Raw genomic sequence first — 26,465 nt, 5'->3', positions numbered from 1 at the left:
ACCAACCTATCATATAAGCCAATTCTTTAAAGTTACAGTGTCTTCCAGATGGCCTTTAAGTGAGATTACACATTTATAGGTGAGTATTTTCAATAGCTCAGCTATCGTCCTTGTCCTCTAAATATGATGCAACATTACTTGTACCCAGTGGAGCAACAGGTTCCATTCCCACAGTGGAGGGGCAATGCTTATAAACCACAGGAAAGAAAAGCATTGGAGCTGATCCGATCCTTTCTGTTCCTTTCTGTAATTCTGAAAAATGGTGAAATTTGACCAGCTGTTTTAGTGACACAGATATTTTCACTTGCCTATGTAGCACTGTCCCCGTAGGGCTTACTGTGTGTTGACTTCTTGGGCCTCCCTCTGATTACCTGCAGACAGTTGCTGGGGGTTTCTCACATGTCCCTCCTTACTCCCGTTTGCTTGTTACTCAATAAACAGTCCAGGGTATTTGGGTTTTTTATATTTATTTTGGAACTTGGATGGGAGAAGGGAATAGTGGGATACTCCAACTGAACTATTCACAGTAGATAAGGACAACTCTCACTTGGCCTTGCCAGATTACTTGTGGAAGCAAACACACTGCTTTGACCATACTGCCACTTGTATGGAAGAATTAAGTCTTCTTGCTCTCTCCAGCAGCAGACTCGATGCAACCACTTTATCTTCAGGACACTCTCTAGCATCCCCTTGACTGGCACCCGTCCACTGACTCTTCCACTTGAAGAGATGGCCCTCATAGTACAAGTCCCATGACATAGATCTGTACTCACTGTAGGAAGAATCAGATCCTTTCAAGGGTCTCCCTTTCAAACAGCTCTGCAGGACATCTGGATTCAGCTCCTCTCTAACTTCAGGCCCTCAGGATGAGCACCCAAGGCCGCATGGCAGCTTCTACAGAGGAGAGGCAGCCGCCTCTCCCTCCAGGACCCTGCTCTCCAGCTGAGACCCTGAGCACATGTGCCCCTGGCATTTACACAGTCACCCAGCATGCACTGAGGCACTTTCCTCCGCCAATCACCAGGGCTGTACCAATGCCTGTGTGAAACATTTAGACAAGCTGAGCTGCACCTGAGCACCATGAGCAAACCTTGCTAATAGATCCAGCTCCCTGGTAGGCAGAAAACACTATAAATGTACATGACAATCTTCCTGGTGAGCAGAAAGAAAACCCGAAAACTATACTCTCTTCTAGCACCTACCTAGGAGAGTGCTACATTTATATTTGATATCATATTCAATATATAAGTGCAAGTTAAGTATAAGTTAAGTGCAGAGGTACAGAACTTTGGTAGAAATTACAAATTTAAGTTTTGGCTCTCAGATTTTAAGTAGAGAAACCTTTTGAAAAAGATTCAAGTAAGAAACTTAGAGCACGGTGAAAACCACCAAAAAGTTATGATCTCTGAGGTCAAAATGCAAAATTGAATGAGCATTTCTGGAGTAAGAAAAAATGTAAAGCTGTCATATACTGATAAAATATGTGGCCACCTACTGCTGAACCAGCTTAATTTATATCAGTATGTGGGCTTCCGACAGTAGGTGTCACATACATGGCTGTGGAGATTATGAGCACAATTGCACAATTCCCATCCAAGCACCTCTGGAAGTTGAGACAGGGACTGCTAGGGCAGTGGAAGGGTGCAGATGCCAGGAAGTTGGACCAGCAAACTTGAGCTTAGAAGTACTGATGTCAGATGAACAGAAGCGTGAAGTCTGGTTACAAACTGAGTTCAGTAGCAGCCAGGCGAATTACAACCAAATTATAAACAGAGTCCGGGTAAGAGACAGGCATGCTGGCAGTAAAGTACAAAAACAGAAGTCGGGAACTTGGTCAAAGGTCCAGGCCAAGGTTGGTAAAATTGGTAAGTAGCAGACACGAGCAGTCAAAGGTAAGTAGAGTCAGATGAAACCAGGTCAGGAATATAGTGAAGAAGGCTTCAGGAACACAGATCACAAGGAAATATACATAAACATGGAAATGAGCATGGCCAGTATGAGGTTCCTGACAGTAGTGGATTGTTTAGTACAGTCACTGATCAGTGTATTCTTACAGCAGCAGGTCCCACACGAATGAGATGGATGAAGACAGACTAACTGTCTATGGCCAGCTAAAGGCCTTGGACAAAACAAATATAAAAACCATGTGGCATAGTTATGAAGTAGTGAATGCAAACTTGCACCATACATTCACTGATGATTGATCGTCATTTAAAACACATGCACTTCACCAACAGTGAATGTTTAGTGAATTATGTGAATTCACTGCTTTATAACTGTGTTCTCATATATAAAGTGAAAAGAGACTTTCTATTTTTCTGTAGCTCGCAAACAAAAGGACACATCAAATGCATACCTCCCAACTTTTTGAGATGGGAACGAGGGACAACTATTAGCAAAATTATGCAGGGATAGGACACACCCCCTGCCACGCCCCCTTAACCGCCTTAGCGGTAAACCCGAGCGTGACTCGGGGTAGGAATTTTCTGGTATTAGCGGTATCCCCGAGTCACGCTCGGGGTCAATGGGCAGAGCGTGCAGACAGCGCAGCGGAGCTTCTCTTACCTTATCCTGGCGATCCAGCGATGATCTTCCATTGCTGTGACCGCCAGCGAGATCTCCGCCGCTCGTCTGTCGGTAGGAGGACTTCCTAGTTCCGTTCCCTGCAGCAGCAATGCTGCATGGGAGCGGAACTAGGGAGGGAAATTCAAAAAAAAAAAAAACGTTGCACAAAACACATAACACATTTTATATTATATATATGCATATATATATATATATATATATATATTATATATATGCATATATATATATTATATATATATATATATATATATATATATATATATATGCAAATATATATATATATATATACATATATACACACACACACACATATATATATATATATATAAAATTATATTATTGATTCGATTATAATTCATGCGTATATATATACACACACACATATATATATATATATATATATATATATATATATATATATATATATATATATATATATATATATATATCTATATACACACATATATATATAATATATAGCGCATGAATTATAATCTAATCAATAATATAATTTTATTATATATATTATATATTAAATAATAAAATAATATTATTGATTCAATTATAATTCACTTGTTTGTGTTTCAAATTTATCACATCTGGGATGTCTACTAGACTCTTGTTTTGGTCAGGTTTAAGTCAGTAATTACTAAGAATTGTAGGCCTATAATACATAACGCCAAATTTCCATGAAAAGAATTGTACCGCTTTTGGAACAGAATTCCTGACAGAATCATACCGCCAGGGAGGTTAAAGGAGCATGATACAAACAAATGTTTTGTTAAACCCACAAGTGCTTATTTTTACCACTACTTTTCTTTTAGGCCTCATGCACACTGGATGCTATAAAAACGCCAGTAGCTTTGTAGTGAGTTTTTCAGCGTTTTTTTAGCTTTTTTGCATTGGCGGTTTTCAGCGTTCTTTAGCGTTGGCGTTTTTTTTGGCGTTTTTAGCTAATAATCCCCTCTCTGCTATTTTAGTAACTCCGACTTTCCCACAATGCAATGCATGCCAGAATTGCATTACATGAGTGTTCACACCCATGCGATAAGATTTAGGTGCGGGAAAAAAAGGGTCTGACAACATTTGGTGCAAATGTAATGCAATTGAGCCATACAAAATATATGGCTCAAATTGCATCGCACTGACATCCCTTGTGATGTGCACAGGAATGCGGTGCGTTTTTGGTGCGAATCACATGCAGTGTTCAGCATGCACCAGTGTGAACCCAGGCTATGTTCCATGAACGACACCTTAAAAAAGAACCCAGGCTTAAAAAAAGCAATGGAATAAAAAACGTCAAAAAACTCCAGTTAGCAGCATTTTTTGGCGTTTATCAGCGTTTATTGGCGTTTATTGACGTTGGAGCTTTTTTACAGCTGAAAAACACCACTCAAAACTCACTAGTTTTTGGGTTTTTTTACAGCCAAGAACTGCTCCTGCCAAAAACAGCTGAAAACAGCCTATTTGTGCATGGACACATAGGATAACATGCTGGGGAGTTTATTGGCTGTAGAAAAAAACATCTGCCGCCAAAAACAGCCGCTGTAAAAACGTCCAGTGTGCATGAGGCCTTATACTGGCTTTTGAAATTTACAAATGCAACAATTGGCTTATTAAGCACACAGGCTTGTTTGACCACTCATTCATTTGGGGGGTCCACCTCTTCCGGCAGGAGCATATCCATTTATGGCACATCGGTGGAATTAGGTCTCATCCTTGGCAGTGGGGATCTTTCTGTTTGCCTTGTATCTATCTCCTGTGTCACAAGGGACTTATCAACATCATTATCCCTCTGGTCTCATGCTCCTCTAATTTTGGGTGGACTGTCCATGCACATATGGCCTTTATGCATGTTCAATGATTTATGTCTTATCTATATATATTAGGACTAGAGTTGAGCGGACACTTGAACGACCACGTTCGGCGGGTTCGGCCGAACTTGAAAAAAAAGTCCGGGTCCGTGTCCCGGACTTTTTCCGAACTTTACCCGGACACCGAACCCCATTGAAGTCAATGGGGACCCGAACTTTCAGGCACTAAAATGGCTCTAAAACACCAATGGAAAGGGCTAGAGTGCTGCAAATGGCAGCAAAATGTAGTTAAGAGCATGGCAAGTGCTCTTAAAAAAAATTCCCCTTTCAATTAATTTTTTAATAGCAGATTAGAACAGCAATCTGTAGTGAAATATAGCTGAACGCTGCACACAGATTGATAAAAATAGATTTTTTTCTCCCTCCTCCTCCTCAGTGGGCTCAAGTGAGGGCAAAAATATTGTTCACTGCACCACCCCCCACACAGCAAAATCGATGTAGATTGTCCCTGCCTAATCTCCAGCCTGTCCCTAATATGCTCAATAAGATCGTTCACTTCACCACCCCCCACACAGCAAAATCGATGTAGAAGACTGACCCTGCCTAATCTCCAGCCTCGCCCTAAAATGCTCTAATAACTTTCCCTGCCTGCACTCCGACCTGTCCCTGCATTCTTTTCGGACACAATTTTTCACAGAATCACTGTCTGTCCCTAATCAGCAGCCAGCACGTATGATGTGTGCTCTGTCCCTAAACTACAGCAGAATGACGTGGCGCGCTGGGGCTCTCGAACTTATAAAGACATGGTCACATGCTTCAGATGGCCAATCACAGCTACTAATACATTAGTAGGCATGGCTGTGATGGCGCACACCAGTTAAACGCTTATTGATTGGCTGTTGAAAGCCCGCCATTAAAAGCGCGCCATTACATACAAAACAGGAAAAAAAATGACCGAACACGGATTTTAAACCCGAACATACAGTAAAGTTTTCGGGTCCGTGTTCGGGTAACAAAAATCCAATTATTTGGTACGAACACGAATAATACAGTCCGTGTTCGCTCAACACTAATTAGGACATATTGCTTTTTTGATCTACAGGCAACTGTTTTTGATCTGTTTAAGGGTTGGCGCTGCACTTTATCTATTAACAATTTAGAAATTGGATGAAAGGTTTAGCACTGTAAATTACTTTTTGTAAGATAAAAATTACATTTTACATACAACTACAGTAAAACCTTGGATTGCGAGCATAATTCGTTCCGGAAACATGCTTGTAATCCAAGGCACTCTTATATCAAAGCAAATTTCCCCATAAGAAATAATGGAAACTCAGATGATTTGTTCCACAACCATTTATTCATAAATCCGTCAGTTTATAGTCCATATAAAAAGATTATAGCATTGCGATAGGTTGTGTAACCATAAAATGTCCATCCACAAATAGTCGCTTCCACAAGGGGATTAGAAGCAAAATCCAGCAGGAGCTACAGAGTACCAAAGAGAAGAGAGGCGCCTCTAAGTGTAGCAATATGGTTCCATTTAATGAAGGTACAACATTTAGCAACTCACATGGTTGATGAATAAAATAGGCACATCTAAGTATGCAGGCATCTGGGGTAAAGCTGTCCACATAGACTATCTTCTGCACCGCCGGCTGCTAGTCTGTAATCCTGACCGGGAAGACCACCCTGGAGTAAAGCGATCTGAAAGCGAGGGGCAGCATGGAAGGGATGACGTAGATGGCGGTGTGGAGGATGGTCTATGTGGACAGCTTTACCCCTGATGCCTGCATCCTTACATGTGCCTGTTCCAATCATCATCCATGTGAGTTGCTAAATGTTGCACCTTCATTAAATTTAACCATATTGCTACACTTAGAGGTGCCTCTCTTCTCTTTTATACTCAGCTGTGACTTGAGGCTACTTGTATATCAAGACATCCCTTGTATATCAAGTCAAAATTTATTTGAAAATTTTGCTTGTCTTGCAAAGCGCTCTTAAACCAAGTTACTCTCAAACCAAGGTTTTACTGTATATAGATCTGACCAAAATGAGGCACAAATGAGGAGGAAAGAGGGGAAGAAGGACTGTTCCAAATCAGGGACAGTTGGGAGCTATGCAAATGCACATACTGTATTATGATGAGTTTACTGTTATTAATCTGGATGAAGTTCATCTTTAATACCCACTGATCAATTTCTCTTCTCTGTGTACAAATCAAATTAAGAATACAATTTACTGTATAGTAGGTATGAGCTTCAGTTTAGGCGTTCAATACAGGATCTTTTTTTTTCAATTGATTTACAGAACATATTTTAAGGCTATGGTGGGTTTTTTTTTTTTAATTCAGAGGATCACATCTCTATCTCCCTTGCTGTTAAAGACTCTGCAGAGTCCCCTGAAGACGCTTTGTTCCTGACAAGAGACAAATGGCTTCTGGATAGCGGGAGCATTGAATGGAGTGTAGAGCAAAGGTCCAACATCCATAACCTTTTCAGAAATTACATTAAAACTAAAAATAACCATTGGCCATTCATCTTATCTCCCCCGTGCAATGTTGTATACTGAGCCGCTGACATGATTCACTGCAACTGCATAATAAAAATATCTGAAATTACACTCAATTGCCCACTCAAGAAATAAGAAGTCAGGGGCATAAAATCATGTAAAAACTGGACTGAATTTGACATTAAAAGAATGCAAAGGACAATGTATTTTCAAGCTTTGCGGTTTTACTATCTCAGGATTAGTCCTTCTCATCAAATAAATGTATACTATATATATATATGTATATAGTATTATGCAAAAGAATAGGAATGTTTCAAAAATGTATATTTTAACCACTTCTGGACCGAAAGATTTTCCCCCTTAATGACCAGGCCATATTTTGCAATTCAGCACTCTGTTACTATAATGCACAATTGTGCGGTCGTGCAACGCCATACCCAAATAAAATTGATGTCCTTTTTTACCCACGAATAGAGCTTTTTGGTGGTATTTGATCACCTCTGCGATTTTTATTTTTTGCGCTATAAACAAAAAAGAGCGACAATTCTGAAAAAAAAAAAACAATATTTTTCACTTTTTGCTATATAACATTCCCAAAATAAAATGTAAAAACCAAAGTTTTTTAACATTTTAGGCTAATTTGTTTTCTGCTACATATTTTTGGTAAAAAAAAAAATCGCAATAAGCGCATTTTAAATGGTTTGTGCAAAAGTTATTGCGTCTACGCAATAGATTTATGGCAAAGATTTATGTCATTTTTATTGTTTTTTTTTTTTTACTAGTAATGGCGGCGATCTTTGATTTTTAGCGGGATTGCGACATTGCGGCGGACAGATCGGACCCCTAACTGACATTTTTGACACTTTTGAGGGGGGACCAGTGACATTACTACAGTAATCAGTGCTACAAATATGCACTGTTACTGTAATAATGACACTAGCAGGGAAGGGGTTAACACAGTGGGTGATCAAGGGGTTAAATGTAAGCCTTGGGGTGTGTTTCTAACTGTATGGGGGTTGGGCTTGTGAAATGATCACAGAGACCTGTATTCCTATATAGAAGGATCACAGGCGTTCTGTGATCAATTCAGAGAGAAGAACAGTTAGCTGTGTTTACAACAGCTGACCGTTCTTCTCTCTCAGCGGGGAGCAATCGCGGGTGGCCGGCGGTAATGGGAGCCACCTGCCCCATGCATAGGAGTCCCCTAGTTGCAGGCGCGCGACCAACGTAGACCTATGTCGTTTGGTGCAGGAGGGCCGCCCTGCCGCAGTAAATGGGCGGTGGGCGGTCTGGAAGTGGTTGATAGTTTAATTTTTCAATTTACAAAATGCAAAGTGAGTAAACAAAAGAAAAATCGAAATCAAATCAATCTTTGGTGTGACTACCATTTGGCTTCAAACCAGCATCAATTCTTACACTTGCACACTTTGTATACTTGAACAAAGTCAGAAATTTTGTAGGATTAGAGTAAGGTGTATTATTAACCAATTATACCATACAGGTGCTAATGATCATCATTCCATATGTAAGTCGAAACACAGTCGTTAACTGAAACAGCTGTGTAGAAGGCTTAAAACTGGGTGAGGAACAGTCAAACTCTACTACTAAGGTGACAGTTTCATTTCACAGGTCAGTCACCATGGCAAGACTGAGTACCCAAAAGGCAGGGAACAGATCTAATTCAACAACACCAGAGTTATACTGCCTGTGTGTCCTAATGATGGCTGTGCTAGGCCTAGACTGCTTAGGTGAAACACCATAAGCATTAAACAGCATAAAAATTGTAAAGATAAGAAGGGGAGGGGACCATCAAACCTAGTAAAAAGGGCAGTCTCTAACATGGATCTTCTGCCGGCTAACGTTGGGGCACTTAGATTAACATTGGTTCACACTAAAGGTAGTCTTTAAATTCTGCATGCAGTTAGTGATGCAGCTTGAAAAAGGCAAGCGGAAAATTCATGAGTCAAGCTGAACCTCAAGATTACAATAAAGTAGCCGAATATCAACTGGTGGTATCTGAATATGAGGGGAATGCTAACGGTATCCTACCCTCAGTAGTCTGCCAGTTACTGGTGATACAGATGGGCCAGTGGCCCACTCACCAACTCCTTGTTGAGGCTGTACAGTTTCACGGTGGAAAGGGCTCCCTCTTGAGCTATTCTTATTGTAGCGGTAGCTTGACTGACACATACAACCCATTGGGATTTGTAGTTTATTAAAACAGTTGTTTTATTAAAAGTTTGCCGCCTAGAACCTCATCTCCCAGGATTCCAGGTGTTCTGCATTAGTCTTCAGGCTTGATGTAACTATGCCCCCCGCCCCTGTTAGCCGGAGGAAAACAGTGCAGTAACAATAAAGTGATATTACATGTTTGTTTGTTTTTTGTTTGTTTTGTATAAGACCCCGTTCACATAGGGGCGACGCTACTTGCTGGGGCGACCTGTGAAGTCCTCGGCGCCCTCGGCGCGACATGCACGGACTTCATATCATTGAAGTCTATGCAGGTCGCCTCCAGGTCGCCCCAAAGTAGTACAGGACCCTTTTTCTAAGTCGGAGCGACTTGTGTCGCTCCTGTTAGAACGGGTCCTGTGCTAATCTAAGGCAGGCGACCCACCGCGACTTGTCAGGCGACCAAGTCGCGCTAGTGTGAACCCGGTCTAACAAATATGTTATACTTACCTGCTTTCTTCTTCCTGGGTCCCCTGTCGGTGCTCCTGGCTCTTCCCAAGCACATCATTAGATTGAAAGGGGGCTAAGGTGAGTATTGGGGGGGGGGCTGTGGGGGGAGCAGCACAGGTGAATCTTCATGCATAGAATTCATGAAGATAATAAAAAACCTTCAACCTTTACAACCACTTTAAAAACTCAGCTGAAGGGGCATAAAGACAAAAGCATTTATACTTATAGAGATCTTCATCTGTAGCCCAGTGCCTGGCTACACAAGTATGATTACTATACACAGAATGCTATATAGTAAGTCAATGAATATAATCTGCCTTTTTTTAAATAATATTTTCCATTTTTACAAAGGGAGCAAACTTTTAAGGGACACGATTGTCTTGCAGAGTGATAACGCTGATGAACCAGCTTTTTAACTAAATGTACATTCTTTCTGCTATCCCCTTTTATGATTAATGAGTAGCTGCTACTATTAAATTAAGGGCCATCACCTAGACAAAAGCAAACATTTTTCTAATGAAAATGGTAATAAGATTTCTATTAAATAGGTTTTCTTGCAAATAAGTGACAGCATCAGCCTAAATAATATTCAACAAAAAAATCAAAACAGTTACCCAAGGCAGCTGATGTTTTCTTCAATGTCATCGTGTGATTTAAAGGGTAACTCTACTTTCATGGGGAAAAAAAATAGCAAACAAAGAAAAACAATATATTGTATACAATTGTGACACACATCATATTGTAATTTAATGTTATTAAAAAATTACCTTTCTTTTTCAATCTGCAGCTGTTGTAATGTTCTATAAATGTCATGCAATATGGCTTCCTGGAGCTGTTCTGTACACAGAATGTGTACTGACCACACCCCAGAAACATCATTTCCTGCTTGTGTGATTGGCTCACCAATTTTCCCAGAAGTCTGCCTAAGATACAAGTCAGATTTCTGTTATCCCCTGCTACAAAAATGTCATTCTTGGTGAGATACTCCCAATAGGAACATGTCTAAAGGGATGCAGGCCCAGCAGATTTCCTCATTAGTGCTCTGCAGCTGCTACAGATGATAGATAATTATGAAACCACTCCCATTTGACCCACTTTGAACAAACAGGGATTTCTTCAGAATAACAAAAGATAGGAATCTGCAACAAAGTTTGTTAAAATCCTTGTAATGTACGTAAATTACCCAGAGGGGAATGTTTTTTTCTCAACAAAAGTGGAGTTACTCTTTAATTTTCAACAATGAAGTTACAAAATATTGCTTATTGATAAAATATATTCTTCTCTGCTCATTCATAAATGAAGTAAAGAGAAAGGATAAAAACCTTTTGTCACATATACAAAAACGTCTGAAATACTTGTATTCTGTCTATTGACCAATCAGATTCTCCTTTTTTTGGTCCTAATTTATGAAAGTTAAAATCTTGACACTTTCCTACAAGTTTTCGCTTTAGTCAGTGAACAGAGAGGCATACAAGCCCGTGGTGTGTGAAACACACTCAAAAGACTTACACCCGGTGCATAAAAAAGTGCACACACGCAAACGTGAACACACAAAAAGTGCACAAGGCGTACACACATGGCCCTCCTCCGAAGAGGAAGGGCCCTGACCCTGATCCCCCGGGGCGCGAAGCTCCTGACAGGGACTGAGGTACTCACTTAGGTCCACCCAGCCGAAGCCGGGCAGACCCCATTCTTCAGGGGGACTGCCGAAACAGCCCACCCCGAGTACTAGGTAGGGCTCCCCCGAAGGGAGACCCCATGGGGGAGGGCGAACTAAGCCAAAAGGCCATATCCACCCCCTCCCAAGACTTACAGGGCAGGCCCGAGGACCTACGCCATCCAAGTGACAAAACAACCAAAAAGGGACATACGTGAACACACAAACAAAGAAAAAACAGAGTGGGGAAAAGGGAAGTGGAGAAGTGCTGGGTAGTGCCTAAGTGCAAGACCTCGGCAGGCCCCCCGGCCAGGAATAAAAAATTCCTCTGGTGTTGGCCAAAAGGCCCACCCCAAGAGGCAGGTGCTTGAAAAAGTGTGATGGTGCAGTGACCAAGGTGCCACAAAAACTCAGGTGAGCTGCCCCTCACCAGTGAGATTGAGGCACCCCTGGGCTGCCACCCCAGGGGCACGTACACCACGGGCTTTTTCGGTCTCAGCCCCCGGCCAGACCCAGTGTAGCCCTATCCCATCAGGAGGCATCAGAATTTTAGACAGCTTAGGGAGAACCTGCCTTCAACTGGGGACAAGCCTTTTGCAAGGCCAGATTCAACCCAGGAGGAAAGGTTCCCCCACCACCATCCGCCATTCCTTACCAATCACATCCAGGAGCAGTACTAACCGGAAAATTGGCGAAACCGGCTTTCCCGCTCCCTTCAAACTGACAGGGGCGGACCTATTCAAATCAGAAGGCAACGGACCCATCCGGCTTTCTCTGACAGTGCCTACTTCCCGGTCCTCCAGTTACGCCCAGAGCGCCCCGGTTCATTTCAGCCCCTGCCGATACTAACCATCAGGGTCCATACCAACTGATAAGAACAGATACTACACTTGATCTTAGCCAAAAGGCCGAGAAGCGATGAATGAATTAATTGCATTGCAATGAAAAATGAACTTGATTTGTGTCCGTTAAAGTAACTTGGTGCTGAATCGCAAAATATGGCCTGGTCAGGAAGGGGGGAAAATCCTTCCGGTCCAGAAGTGGTTAAGGCAGCTCATTAATTTTATATGTGATGTATATTTCATGGACATGCACTATTTTTTTCATTGTAGTGCACAAGGATGCATCTGTATTATTGTGCGTTTGGGTGCTTTTTAATATGAATAGCGCCACAATACACTTAGTTTTAAGCATTACTATGCGTTGCAATAACAGACAATAAAACACACATTTTAGCATCTATCATCACAACACAAATGGGTTCTTAAAAAAAAAAGAACAAAATACTTAATCCAGGAAAAAAGCTTACAAGAGCCCCATTACGAAGAGGTTATTTGACTAAAATTATTCTTAAACTCTTTACGTTACTTATTATAAAGTCAAAGCCCCCCTTAACACTTAACAAAACATTTTAAAAATAAGTATCTGTGAAAACCCACTAGCACCACCCAGTGGAAAGAAGATGTAAGAGTATCTAAACACACCATTGTACTGTACAGGAAAAGCAGGAAGAAATCCAAATATTACTAGATTGTGCAGACTGTCTCTCGCAGTGACAAGAGTATTCCTCCTCCACCCTTTTTCTGTACTGGCAAAGCAATACAACTTTATTTTACAGGAATTGCATGAATTTAATCTTAGAATTATTATGTTTCCCTTGTACACAGAGATGCTGCTAGAGCATACAACTTTTCTTGGCCTTGGTGGATCAATACTTGCTTTCAGCCTTTGCTGTGCATATACTGTATGAAACTGCTATTGACACGACAATAACTTGTCCAGCTTTCTGCCCTTTTCTATGCTATTCAGTTCCTTGGGAATCTGTACTCTATATACTGTACTTATTTTATTATTGCTCATTTCTATAGTGCTGACATTTACTGCAGTTCTTGAAGTGGAACCCAGTATCCATAGCTCCAAACTGTCCCTGATTGAGGGACTGTTCCTGATTTGGAGCAAAATCCCTGTTTCCTTCTCATTTGTCCCTTATTTTTGTCCGATCTATGTAGTTGTGGATAAAATGCACTATTTATATATCATTAAAGTGTTTCAGGATGCTGAGCCTTTCATCCAATTTCTAAATTGCTGGATTTGTAAATTTCAAAGGCCAGTATAAATGAATAATAATGGTAAAAGCACTTGTGGGTTAAACTCACCTTTATTTTGTATAATTCTCCTTTAAGGGAAATGGCAAGGGGTATGGCTATATACTTTCACTAATAGGTGTCCCTCATTTTCATGTCAAAGAGTTGGGAGGTATGCAGTATCTGCCTTGGAATGGAGTTCACAATCTTACATGCCTGCTGGAGATTATGGCATTCATTTGAATATTAGCAATTTGGGCAAGACAGTTTTTTGGCAAATCACATATTTTTTATTCAACTGATAAGTACATGAACATTAGTGTGGTCTGTTGAGTGTTATGCAATTCTTGACTAGTGGATGGCTGGATATATGAACTGTATAACTTTCTTCAAATTGGACAAAATGGTACAACTTCAGACAAAAGATCAAAAGCATACAAGATGCAAAAAAAAAAAAAATCTCAGCCACGCAGTCAAAAACATGTGCACACACACAGAAGAGTCATTGACAAAGCAAAGTAATTCACATGGAGGCAATCCACAGACAGGAAAAACATACAAACTCCATGCAGACAAGGGTCATGATGTGAATAGTCAGTTAGGCTACATGTACACGGGACGTTTTAAAAAGTCCCTTAAATGCTGGAATTTAAAGGATGTTTAAAACGTCCGTTGTGTCGCGTTTGCACCCGCGTTTAGTGGGCATTTAGCAGGCGTTTGCGTTTAGAACCGTTTCTAGAGGTCAAAAAATCATTCCCCTTTAAAATGGAAAAACGCGAGCGCTAAACGCGGGACATCGCGTTCGGTCGCGTTTTGCGTTTAAAACGCTGGTAAACACACTTTCTGAACGTCCTGAACGCAAATAATTGCTTTCCAAAAAACTACACTTAACTCAACTGCCTGTAAATGACTGTAAACAACCCAGTGTACATGGACAGATAAGATAACATTGAGGAGGGTTCAGGGGCTTCTGAAAAAAACGCCCAACTGCTCAAAAACGGCCGTTTACAAGTTGCAGTGTACATGAGCCCTTATAGATATTTTGTCATTTAATATAGAGGTAAACTCTAACCAGATGACAATCAAAGTGATATTACATTTCTTTTTTTTTTCTAATAACAAACATGTCATACTTACCTTAGCAGCCCTGATTCTCCTCTTCTCAGGTCCCCCATCGGCGCTCCTGGCCCCTTCTTCCTGCCGAGTGCCCCCAGAGCAAGCAGCTTGCAATAGGGGCACCTGAGCAGGCTTGCTCTCTCTCCTCATTGGCTTACTGGCTGTGATTGACAGCAGTGGGAGCCAATGGCCAATGAGGGGATAAAGTCCCTGGAGAGCTGAGGCTCTCATGCAAATCGCTGGAGTAAGATCAGGCTCAGGTAAGTATTTGGGGGGCTGCTACATAGAGAAGGTTTTTTACTTTCATACATAGTATGTATAAAAGGTAAAAAAAACTTCAGCCTTTACGAACACTTTAATTTGCTAAAGCACTATGTATCAAACACCTGTTTTTTTATTTTTTTGGGGGGGGGTGGGGGTTTCATAAAGAATTATTTTTCCTTAGTTGCATCCCAATTGTTCTAATCTTCTGCAGTTGCAGCCACATCCTCTCTTTAGGAATGAAGTTTCACTTTTAAAAGGAAACCTGTACTGAGAGAAATGGGGAGACTGCCAATCCTGACCTCCGTAGACTACCAACTGTCTGGTACTCCTGATTCACTGATATTGAACAAATAGGCAAATTAAAAAAAGAGTGAAGCTAAAACTCCTGATCTACATACTTGTTCCAATTCAAGTTAGCCATAGATGGATAGAATTTCAAATGGAAATCCTTAGAAAAAGTCGTTTGTTGTTTAAAAGATTCTATTTGCTTTTAAATTTTGATTTTAGAATGAACAGAGTTTACTGAACGAAAACTACATACACTGTTAGAAATTCGTTCGTTCAAGAAAAAACTTCTGACCTGTTCTTCCCAACCTTCAAATTTTCTTGTTACTGCGGTCGAAAACAAACATCGATGTGACACCACTAATGATTAGAAAAATGAACAAACTTTCTTAGAACCTTCTTTTTACAATAATTTTTGTTTGAAATTCTACCCATCAATGTCCAGCTTTAGTCAAAGAATCAGCACAATAGCCTGACAATTAGTTATTTAAGGATAAGTCCTAAAAGACTGCCCCTGTGTGTCTCTCACTACAGAAGTGTGAAATTTCAATACCTTACATGAAGTTGTAGTAAAGCTGTTTCATCATCAGTTTTGATGTCTGTCTGCAATTTCTCCATCCTGTGGTTAGAAGCTGGAGTAGATATTGGTGGTGATCCTGTAGCCAATTTGCTGTTTCAGGTTGTAAGGATTGACTCTGATAGAGGGTTACCAGAGGCTAGGAGGCTCTTTGTTCCGAGGGCTAGGGATGGGATATGAGCAGATACTCTATTCACATTTTCATTCTGGAGTAGGAAACCATTACAACCCCTATCAGCTATTTTTTCCCAACTGGGTGTCAATGCAGAAATTTACCTTTGATTCCTGATATGTAGACATAATTCGAAGTTACCGGATGTCTCTGAAAATGTTCTCCTATGGAAGATTTCCCTTATTTCTGCACTTATTTGGAGTTTTGGTACCAATTATAATGGTTACCAGGATAAATAAGGATCATGGTCACCATATTATTGGTCACCAGGATAAATAAGTCAATCTCCTATACAGAAGAGAAACCCACAATGCAAAAGTTATCAAAGGGACTGAATGTACAGTCTAGTAATGTTTTGAATTTATCTGAAGTGACGCCTAGTGGACTTTCAGTTGCCCCTACTTTTCATTTTAATATTTTTTTCAACATTATTGGATTTAAATATATTTCTGCAACATATTATGTTGAAAAAGCATTTTCTGATGTCACTTTAGTGGAGGATTCTACCTCTGATTACCTTGATGACTGCAGAAGTCCCAGTACATTTTTCTTTGAAAATCTACTTGGGAGGTACGGCTTGCAGAGGCTTTAATCTGATTCCTGTGACAGCACTTATGGTATTTCTGACAACACGCTGTCTAAGGCCCGGTGCGATTTGACAGGTATAAATCGCATGACAAGTCGCACCTCATTGCTGGCAATGGAACCATTCAAATAGGCACGACTCATGTTGCAGGAACTTTAAAAAAGGTTCCCGCTGTACTTTTTTCTGATTTCGCTATAACTTGCATTGACTTCTGTTAAATAAAGTCGTAAGCCGCAGTAAAATCGGCAGTGCAAATTACACTGATGTGTGGCTTTGAAATCACGCTGAAGTAGTGCGATTTCTATGCCGCGCCGGTGTGAATGGGGGCTTAAAAAGGCAGATATTTTGACCCAGTGCATGCCAAGAGTTAAGTGGGTAAAATATAACTAAAGGCAAAACTTTTTTTTGTAGTTTTGAATAGAGTGAAGATGGATTAGACCACCGGTCAGATTCGTATTGCTGTTTGTGCTCCCATTAGGGAGATTCATCCTCTGTTAGTCCTGTTTACTGTTATCATCGAAAAAGAAAGTAAAGTAAAAGAAAACCCCAAATTTTGGGTTGTCCCCAGAAAAGTAACCAAGATAAATCTTCTAATGGGGACACTAGTCCTGGTGAACCAGTGGGCCCCAGGGGATTCCCTTAATTTTCAGGGATTTCTGCTCACTTCCTGTTTTGACTATGAGACAGGAAGTGCAGGAAAATCTCCCCAATGGGAAACAGATGGCAAAAACAAATCTGTCAGGGGTTGTAACCCTCTCTTACTCTATCCAAAATGAATAAAAATGTGTTTCCTATAGTTCTACTTGAAAAGAGAGATGGGCTCGGGCATGTTCTGAATCCTAGTCCCTACCCACCTGCCCGATCCTGCCAGCACTGCACACCGCTAATTACAGGCAGTGAGACATTTCCCGGTCCACAGCTGCACAGACTGGGCAATGTCTCACTGCCTGTTATTAGCGGTGTGCAGTGTTGGCTTCCTGGTAGGATCGGGCAGGTGGTATGGGTCTACGATCCCGAACAAGCTTGAGCCCATCTCTACTTGAAAGCCTTCCAGGATATTGTAGAGCCAGAACTTGTTGATCTTAAGGACTGGATAAACAATACTAAAAAAAACCCCTCTAAGTAATTTTAAAGCATCTGAACATCTGGCACTTCAGGAGTTACACAAGCATTTAGATATAGGGATACTTGAGGCAGATAAAGGGGGTATGGTGGTAGTCCTTAATTCAAAACACTACAAACAGAAAGCATTGCACCAACAATAATGATTCTAAAACTTAAAGTTTACATTCATTTCCATGGATGAGTTCAGGTTCAAGCTATCTGAGTTGATTAGTAGAGGACAAAAAAATTGAGCATTAGGTAAAAAAACAGAAGAATATTTGATAGTAAAACCCTCATTATTCTTGCATTGCACCATCTCCCTAAGATACATAGGACGCACTAATTTGAGGGCGCCAAATAGTAGCTGATAGTGGATCACTCTTGGAACAGTTGGGAGCGTGGGTGGATCAGAACCTTCAGCCCCTAGTCACTATCCTCTCTGGCTATAATAAAAGATATTGCCACTGCTTTGGAATATATTCAGGACCTTAGATGGCAGTAAGATTACCTGTGGAATGCATTGGATATCAGGTCACTTTATTCATGCAGGCCCTTAAATATCACCTTCAGCACTATAGTTTCTATACAACAGAACTGTGGGAATTTTTGTTGACGGCAGGAGAAATTTTATTGACACTTTTTTTTTTCAGCAATAAAAACCTGAGAGGTTCTAAACTTACACTACTCTATCAAAAGGGTTTTGGTTTTAGAGACATTTTAATGAGGCATCCATACTTCTCAATTCTGTCATCCTGATCCTCACAGAGTCCCTTCATGATGCCACTATAACCATATGCAGAACACTTATTTCTTGTGAGGTGTACCATTCGAAAGAAAAAGCACTGCTACATAAAGTTTGGACCTACAATAGTAAATGAATCCTGCTTTTTATAGCTTTGGTCAGTAAATTAGCCTTTATATGCAATTTGCTTGAACTTAGAAGATTAATCTTGTTTTACAAGGTAGCGGTACCTATTTGGATGATCGTCATCTTGGTTCCAGTTATGTCATAAAACAGCCCCGAGCACAGTTTGTACTTCTTCCACATAAAATGTGCAGTTCATTCAATTATGACAGGAGTTTGTTTTAAAGGGATTATTCTATTATACTGTAAGAAAGTATTCATATGGGAACTGTAATTGAAACATTATCTGGAAGACATTATGGGAATTGATAGATGAATCATTTCCTAATTAGTCTTTATTGAAAAAGATGCAGAGGATTCAGAAGAGACATTTTTTACTTTTCTGCTCTCACTTCAAACAAGTTTTTTTTTTTTTTTTTTACACTTAATTGCTCCTCATCTGTGGAGGAGAGAATGCGTTAATAGGAGCACTTGTGCTGAAAAGTGTCATAGGTTATAAAACCTAATATATTTAAAGAGATATGTCAAAGGAATCCCAGAAAACTTCACAAATATACACTAAATGACCAAATGTTTCACACTTATATGAGCTTGTTGTATATCCCATTCTAAAACTATGGTCATTTAATGAAGTATCACCCCACTCCATTGCCCTTTCAGCTATGTCACCCTTCATTCTGCTCAGACAGCTTCTACCAGCCATAGACCAGTGAGCAAGGTGCAGCGTGGTGGACAGGAAACACACAGAGTCCATTTTAGGCAATAGCAATATATTGTAGAAAGATTCAACACAGTACAACTAGGCCCGGTAGGAAGGCACGACCGACCAGAGCCCCTTACAAACTGTAACAGCGGTCTGTAGACTTTAAAGATGCCAACAGCATCTACCACAGGGAGCAGAATGTGGCCTGGTGAGTTCACACCCAAATGAGAGACTTCCTGGAGCGAGGTAGACACAGTCCGTGCATTGTACCTACCTCTCAGCACTGTCCCTGCCAGGCGGGGAACCTGTCCCTACACTAGCCACTTGCATAAAGCATGCCAAACCATGGAGCTAGGGTCTTAAATAGACTCTGCCTGACCCAAGATGACCGCTGGAGTCACATAGAGCACCAGCATCCAATCAGACAGCTCTCTCCTTGTGACCACAGAAAGTCATACATAGAGGAACTAAGTTCCTCACAACTTCCTTCTGCATTGCCGCTTTGGACGAGCGCAACCTGCGGTGGGGAGTACAGACTGCACCTGCCTACATACAGATCAAAATTCAGCCTGGTTCAGCAGGAACTGGCTGAATTTTGATCCATCTATGGGCAGGGTTGTTTTACTGAAATTGATCTATCGATCAAATTCAGTACAATCAGCCTGTTGGGGTTTTCTCATGCCGCCAGCAGTGTTCATTCTATTCTGACGGTGGGAAAACCTCTGTCAGAATACAAAGCCCCCATCAACACTGAGTGTGTTGATAGGAGAATCAAGTGATTTTCTTTCCTTCAACCCGTAGTAGAAGGAAAGAAAATTGCATAATCTACGACTTATCTTCCCAAACAATTTTGAAGAGCGTCTGTGGGAATTTGTGCCTTTCAGCTACATTAGAGGTTGTGAGGTCAGGTGTTGATGTTGGACACAAAGACCCTTGATTTCAATCTGCACTGTAATGCAACGTAATGGCGTTAAGTAGGGTTGAGGACAGGGTTCTGTGCAAGCCACTAGATTTCCTTCACACAAAACTCATAAAGCCGTATCTTTTTGGAGGAATTGAACAGGCTTCATGCACAGGGGGAGAGATATTCTGGAGCAGATAACTGCCTTCCCCACACTGTTGTCACAAGGTAGGATACTTTTAGCAGTAGTTGAATAAAAAGTGTGGAGTGTAAACTCCAACCAGCTGCATGTTTTTAGACCTGTCAATAGCTTACACATCTGACCAGCAATAAGTAATGGCCCTTTAAAGATATAATGTAGAGATCTCCTGCACAACAAAATGTGACAGCAGGCACTGCAGCTGGGTTTATAAGAACATATTTGCCACATAAAGTCATTTTCAACTTGAATGAAGGTAGCCTATTACCTAAACACTAGATCATTTGATGGTATTTGGTCACTCCAGTGATCTCAAGCTTATTGAAAGTCTAAATGAACTACAAAATGTGGTGTATATGGCCAGCATAAAGATGGTTGCACTTGGACAGTCTCTTATCAAGGATGGCAAGGATGAGGCCTCTTCCTAAGCTTAAAGGAGTCACTGCCACTGCTATGAACTTTTTTTTTTAATTCGCCAATGGGTGTGAGAGGTTTAGGCAACAGTGGTAGTTTTCTATGTAAACAAAGTGATTAGTTATTGGGCCTTGCATGCTGGAAAATCTTTGTGCAATTGTAATTACTTCTGACAATTATAAGCCTTTATTACCTACCTACCTATCCACACATATAAACACAATAACATAATAAATATATTAGACAAAGTGACAATAATAATTATTTTATATATTATGGAATAAAATAATTATTCACTATTGTCACTTTGTCTAATATATTTATTATGTTATTGTGTTTATATGTGTGGATACATATAATTTACTAACTATAATCTTTCGCACAATACCACATCACCCTTATTGCACTTTATATCACTAAGCACTTTATATTTATATATTTATTCGTACTGTGAATACATTGGAGATTTTATATATATATATATATTTCCATATATAATTTTGATATTTTATGTGTATATGTACCATACATTTATGTACCTTCCATTTATTTGAGTATCCATTATAGTGACGCCATCACATTATCCCTATTGGGCAGCGCCAATTCCCTACCCCTCTATACACTCATCAAATGGGCTGCTGTGCCCATGCAAATATGGCGGCAGGGAAACCGTAATAGTGTGAACCTAGCCTTAGGACTGGGGGATTGTAAACATGGAGGTTCATAGAAGGAGTTATACCCAGAGCTGTCCTATTTGTGTCCCATCCACCTTTAGGCAGCAGTATAATCTAGATGTTCAAGAATTCCTGCGTCCTTCAATAGATAATAGAGAAAACCATTTATGGTCAATTGCTTTCAACAAAGATATGTCTGTTCCTCATTTGTCGAAACATCTGAAAAATACCCATGTGTTTCCCTACAGCAAGCAATGAAAGTTAGGTTAGCACTGAAAAATGACAGCTTGAAAATTTGGTTGCTGTTGCACAGCGCAGGCAGTCCTTACTTCAGAGAGAGATAAATAAGCACACATGCAAAGAGAAAAGTTAAAGTGGTTGTAGGTAAGTAGGTAAGGTAAGACATTTTTTACCTTAATACATTTCCTATATGTATTGGCCCCTCGCCTTTCTAATTCTTACCAGAGTCCTTTCTCAAACAAATGTTGTGCCTGTTTGCAGCAGCAATGGTCTCTTTCACCATTGGCTCCTGCTGCTCTCAATCAAATCCTGTGAGGAGGAGCGGGAGGTGAGACCAAGACATGCTGTATGTGTTTATGGACACATACAGCCTGGCTCAGGAGTGATCCTGCACATGCGCCCCCATAGCAAGCAGCTTGCTATGGTGGCACATGCAGAAGAGGTGGAGCCAAGAGCACTGGCTGGGAACTCCAGAAGAGGAGATTCGGGGATGCTCTGTGCAATACAATTGCACAGAGCAGGCAAGTGGATAAGTATAACATGTTTATTGTTTTAGAACTTTATAACCACTTTACTTTTTTTTTTCTGTTTCTGACCTACCCAGCTTAGACATGCCGAGTAGAAAAGACTGAAGACAGGTCTGTATTCTTTATTCAAGTCAAATGTGCCTGCCTGAGTTAGATCCTTAACGCTGCAAAGAGAACTTAAAAAAGAGGATGTTCAAATTCAATCACAAGTCATGTGACCAGGCTAGCAACCACCCAGCTTTTTACAAAAATAATTTAAATTGTGCTCTGTACATTTTATTTTTTTATTTTTTTTGCAGTGACATAACACTGTAAGGCCATATCATAATTGTTCTTCTGAAATCACATTACTGGCCTTAGCAATGATGTCTAACTGAAGAACAGTGAGGTTGATTTACTAAAACTGAAGATCTGGTGAAACTGCGCATGGTAGCCAATTAAGTTTTGACAAAAAAAAAATGGAAGCTGATTGGTTTCTATGCAGAGCTATACCAGATTTTACACTCTCCAGTTTTGGTAAATCATCCCCAATCTTACTGTCTAGACAGCCAATGAGTTTATGCTTTACATGTCCCAGCCTACTTTAGGAACAGGAAAGGGAAAAGCTAGTTGGTTGCTAGGATGAAATTATGAAATAGAAATTGCACTTCAGTCAGATGTCATACATAAGGCCGATGGATTATATTAGGCAGAAAGGGAATGGGCATTAGTAGACTTCTTATTTAACTCAAAAATATAAAAAATGAGAAACATGGTATTTTTCTATAAAGGTAATTTTGTTTTAAATGGAATTCTACAATACTTTTTCCGTTGCTGGAAAAGCACATAGGAATTTTTTCAGCACTTGGTTCCTTCACAGCATAGTAAAAGTACAATATAAAGAATATTTAATTCTGGCACATCTGTTATCAAATACGTTTGATAATTCAGTAGTAGGCGCTAAAAAAATACAAATAAAATAAAATCAATGAAATTAAAAAAAAAAGCAAACAATTCCTGGACACTATGAAATTAAAGGACAGGAATGTGACCGGATATCATTTTGTTTCAACACAGCTTCATCCAGGTCTATCAGATTTCCATTGATGGCCACATCCATACAACCAATGTAGAAGGCGGAGACAGGCGTAGCGGTAAGCGGGATATCTGCTGATAAGAGCAAATATAGTATTATTAACCTTCTAGTAAGTAATGAAGTTAATTATAATTAAACCCTACATTTGCACCTGGATTTAATGAAATTTAGTAGAATGTGGTTGTAATGCAGGACTAAATTTCCAAAATGAAAAATTGCTATTAAGTAGAGTTTTTGGTAGAAAAGTCATGCCACGTTTTCTGCTTGTGTGTACACTGTACTTTGCATGTACAGTGCAGTATACATGCTCATCTCATTTCTGGCAACCCCCAGATGCTAAGAATAAAACTTGGAGTTAGATCACAAGCTCAAGGGTGTTAGATCATTCAATAGACAAAAAAACGTGATGGAGAAGATAGCAACAGGGGACTGCGAGCTTGGATCTGTAGGAGTTGGAGAAAGATACTCTCATAGGCAAGTGTGCTGTGTATATGTTCACAAAATGGCAAAGCCTCACCCCTACCCTGTAGACTTTAGCTCTGCTTTAAACTTGAGCTCTAAGCACAGCTAAATATGCAGTTAAAGGATTGGTCTACATTAAAAAAAAACAAAAAAAAAAAAACGAAATTCACATATATTTGCAAGAAAAGAAATGCACATTTATTATTTTTTTTGCAAATCAGGCTACAAAGCATTGCAACCACGATCACTGGGTCATGGTGCAATGCCAAGCTCCTGCAGACTCTTTATCCAGCTCTATGTCTGTACCAAGGTACTGACTTTAAGTTACTGAACTAGAGGAAGTGTCAGTGGATTGTTTTATAGCCTTACTGAGAACTACAAAACCATCTGTGGTGGTGCAAGACAGGACTTGTAGTTCATTCATTCACAGCTACTGCTAAAAGTGAGCTTTTAGTTTAGTTCAAAAAGGTTATAGGAATGCAATCCTGCTTGAAGCAGATCAAATGCAGTTCTGAAAGAGATCAACTGCAGGTCAAATGCACCTGTCAATGAACTCTGAATGATTTCAGATGGGACATCAACAAAAGTCTAAAGGCCCGTACACATGATAAGAAAATAGGAAGTAAAATTTAGTTCGACGAACGATCTGCCGATTTTGGGATCGTTAGTATAGTGCTTTTGACAGTCGATTATACATTTTGGACGAGAAAAACTGGATGTGCTATAAAATTTTATTCGTACGTGAACACAACGTCCGATTTTTGTTTAATTAGTACAGTTTTCGTCCGAAAAAAAATCATAAGAGCAAGACTAGGCATGCTCAGAAACTAAAAAATACAAACAAAACAATTCAACACAGGACATCACTTGTGAAGTTGAATTCTGTCGTACGAGAATTTTCATACGAAAGTAACCTCTTCACTTTCCATATGAGACTATCATGCAACAAAAGACTAAGGCTTTAAGCTCATCGGCACAGACTCTAACAGGTAGTTCCTGCATTTTCCAAAACATTAATAGTACTTTTAAACTCAAAGGAAAATTTCCACTTTACAAATGAAGACAGTGTTGCCAACCGTCAGTATTTTTACTGGCAGGCAGTAAAAAATGGGCACTTTTCTCCAGCTAGTAAATACCAGTGACAGGAAAAGTTGGCTTTGACACTCAGCTTGGAAATGCACAGTTCAGGTTCAGAGCCAGCCGAGACCATCCGAGTGTCTGCTACAGTGTTTGGGCAGTGTCGGGGGGGGGGGCGGGTTTGGTGGAGGCAGTGCTTGAGTGTTTTTGTATGATGTCATGGTGCCAGGAAGACGAGTGGAGCGGCTGGAGCCTCATGTGCGGGTCTGTGGAGCGGGAGAAAGGCAAGCGGGTAGTGGGACTGTCAGTGCTGTTTGGACTGGAGTGGACTGAAGGGACCACCTGATGTGGAAAGAGACTGTTTCTGTGACTTTAGTGGGGACGTGTCGTGTCAGTGACCTGTGCTGCTGCACACTGCTGTTAGTGTCACTGTGAGAATCAGTTTTATGTGTGTGTGTGTGTGTGTGTGCCACCCATTCTAATTTTCTGCCCTCCTGAGCCCTGTCCCTGAGCTACCTACAACTTACTATATTGAAAATAAAATAATAAATATGTTTTTTTGCTCTAATACAGTATCTACCTTAAATCACATTGCTAATTGCATGTTGTACTTGTTTGTAGCCTAAATACTGAAATCTGCGTTTAAAATTGTAATTTTGGAAATATCAGTAAAAACTTGGCTGTGCGAGTAAATTTTAGACCTCTGCTTTAGATCCTATGCATAGTAACTAAGAGGATCCTAAACATACATTGAAGGACCTCAAAACACTGCTGCTTACATTTGCTTAAAGGATAAGTCCACCCTAACGCAAAAATCTCTACATCTATAGACATCTACAATCTGAGATAACCTATCTAACACTGTAAAGAAGAAATCAGTATATATACCTTTTCTGAAGCCAATCCGATCCTGTCCCATGCTGATCTGTCAGCCAATGAAACATGGGTGTAACATACAAATCCTATGCAGTGTTCTTGCGTGACTGGCAACTAAGCTCGGGACCCCAGCTCTCTGAAGCCACGGCGCTAACCATTTATTCTTCCAAGCACAACCAATTATTTTGCTAAGCAAAATTTCATTGGTGGCTATTAATATTGTTGGTACATTTCAGAAGCTTGCTTATAGGAATATAGAATGGCTGCACCCCACAGATGGAAACCAGGATGCTCATCGAACAGCAATGCTCTCCCCTCTCTTCCTCTTCCCACAGGGACTCGGGCAGCAGCAAGAGCCATTGACTCCTCCTGCTGTCAATCTAATGATTTTGAGGAGGAAGTAGAGGGCGGGGCTAAGCCCTGCTGTGTGTGTCCATGGAGCGTGACTGCATAAACAGACACAACTCGGGAGCAAGCATGCACTGTGTGCCCCCATAGCAAGTGGTGTTGTAGGGGCACACAGAGAAGAGGAGGAGCCAGTAGCCGACACGGGACCCCAGAAGAGGAAGATCAGGGCTGCTCTGGCCAAAACCATTGCACAGAGCATGTAAGTATAACATGTTTGTTATTCTAATAAAAAAAAATCTAGTCTTTACAACCACTTTAGAAATACTGAAGCACTACTTCAGCTCCAGTCAAAGGCAACAGAGGGAGGGAGAGATTTTTAAATACTTTTTGTCTGCTCAGAAATTTGCCTTCTACTCAAAAACATGGTGTCAGGAAAAAGTACCTGGAATTCCTCCTAAATATGTATCCAGATGTCCTTTCATTGCCTGATCCAAAATAGACAACTGCGTTTTCATTTCTTCTTTGTTCGCATAGCGGACTTCAGTGTAGGAATCGGATGTGATATCCAGAGCTGACTTTGTAGCTGTTAGGCCTATGTAGAGGTTTTTGTCTGTACATATCCTTTTTGTTGACAGTCGTGCCACTGTGATGCCCTCAATGCTGACAATG

At 40.4% G+C, this 26,465-nt stretch overlaps 1 protein-coding gene across 1 annotated transcript in view; it reads right to left on the bottom strand.

Moving 5' to 3' along the window:
- Window positions 1–22,533: 22,533 nt before the first annotated feature.
- Window positions 22,534–26,465, bottom strand: part of PROS1 (protein S) — a 105,420-nt gene continuing 101,488 nt past the window's right edge. The window contains exons 14-15 of the mRNA XM_082244265.1: window positions 26,239–26,465; window positions 22,534–23,104 (exon numbers count right to left, since the gene is read on the bottom strand). The exon at window positions 26,239–26,465 is cut by the window's right edge and continues 5 nt beyond it. Of these exons, the coding sequence (XP_082100391.1) occupies window positions 22,962–23,104; window positions 26,239–26,465 (370 nt within the window). The 3' untranslated portion in view covers window positions 22,534–22,961. The remainder of the gene's footprint in view (window positions 23,105–26,238) is intronic.

Source organism: Pelophylax lessonae, assembly GCF_965119305.1.
Source record: "Pelophylax lessonae genome assembly, chromosome: 2".
NCBI classification, from domain to species: domain Eukaryota; kingdom Metazoa; phylum Chordata; class Amphibia; order Anura; family Ranidae; genus Pelophylax; species Pelophylax lessonae.
The sequence above is the reverse complement of the archived record's forward strand: the minus strand, read 5'-3'. Positions and strand labels throughout refer to the sequence as shown.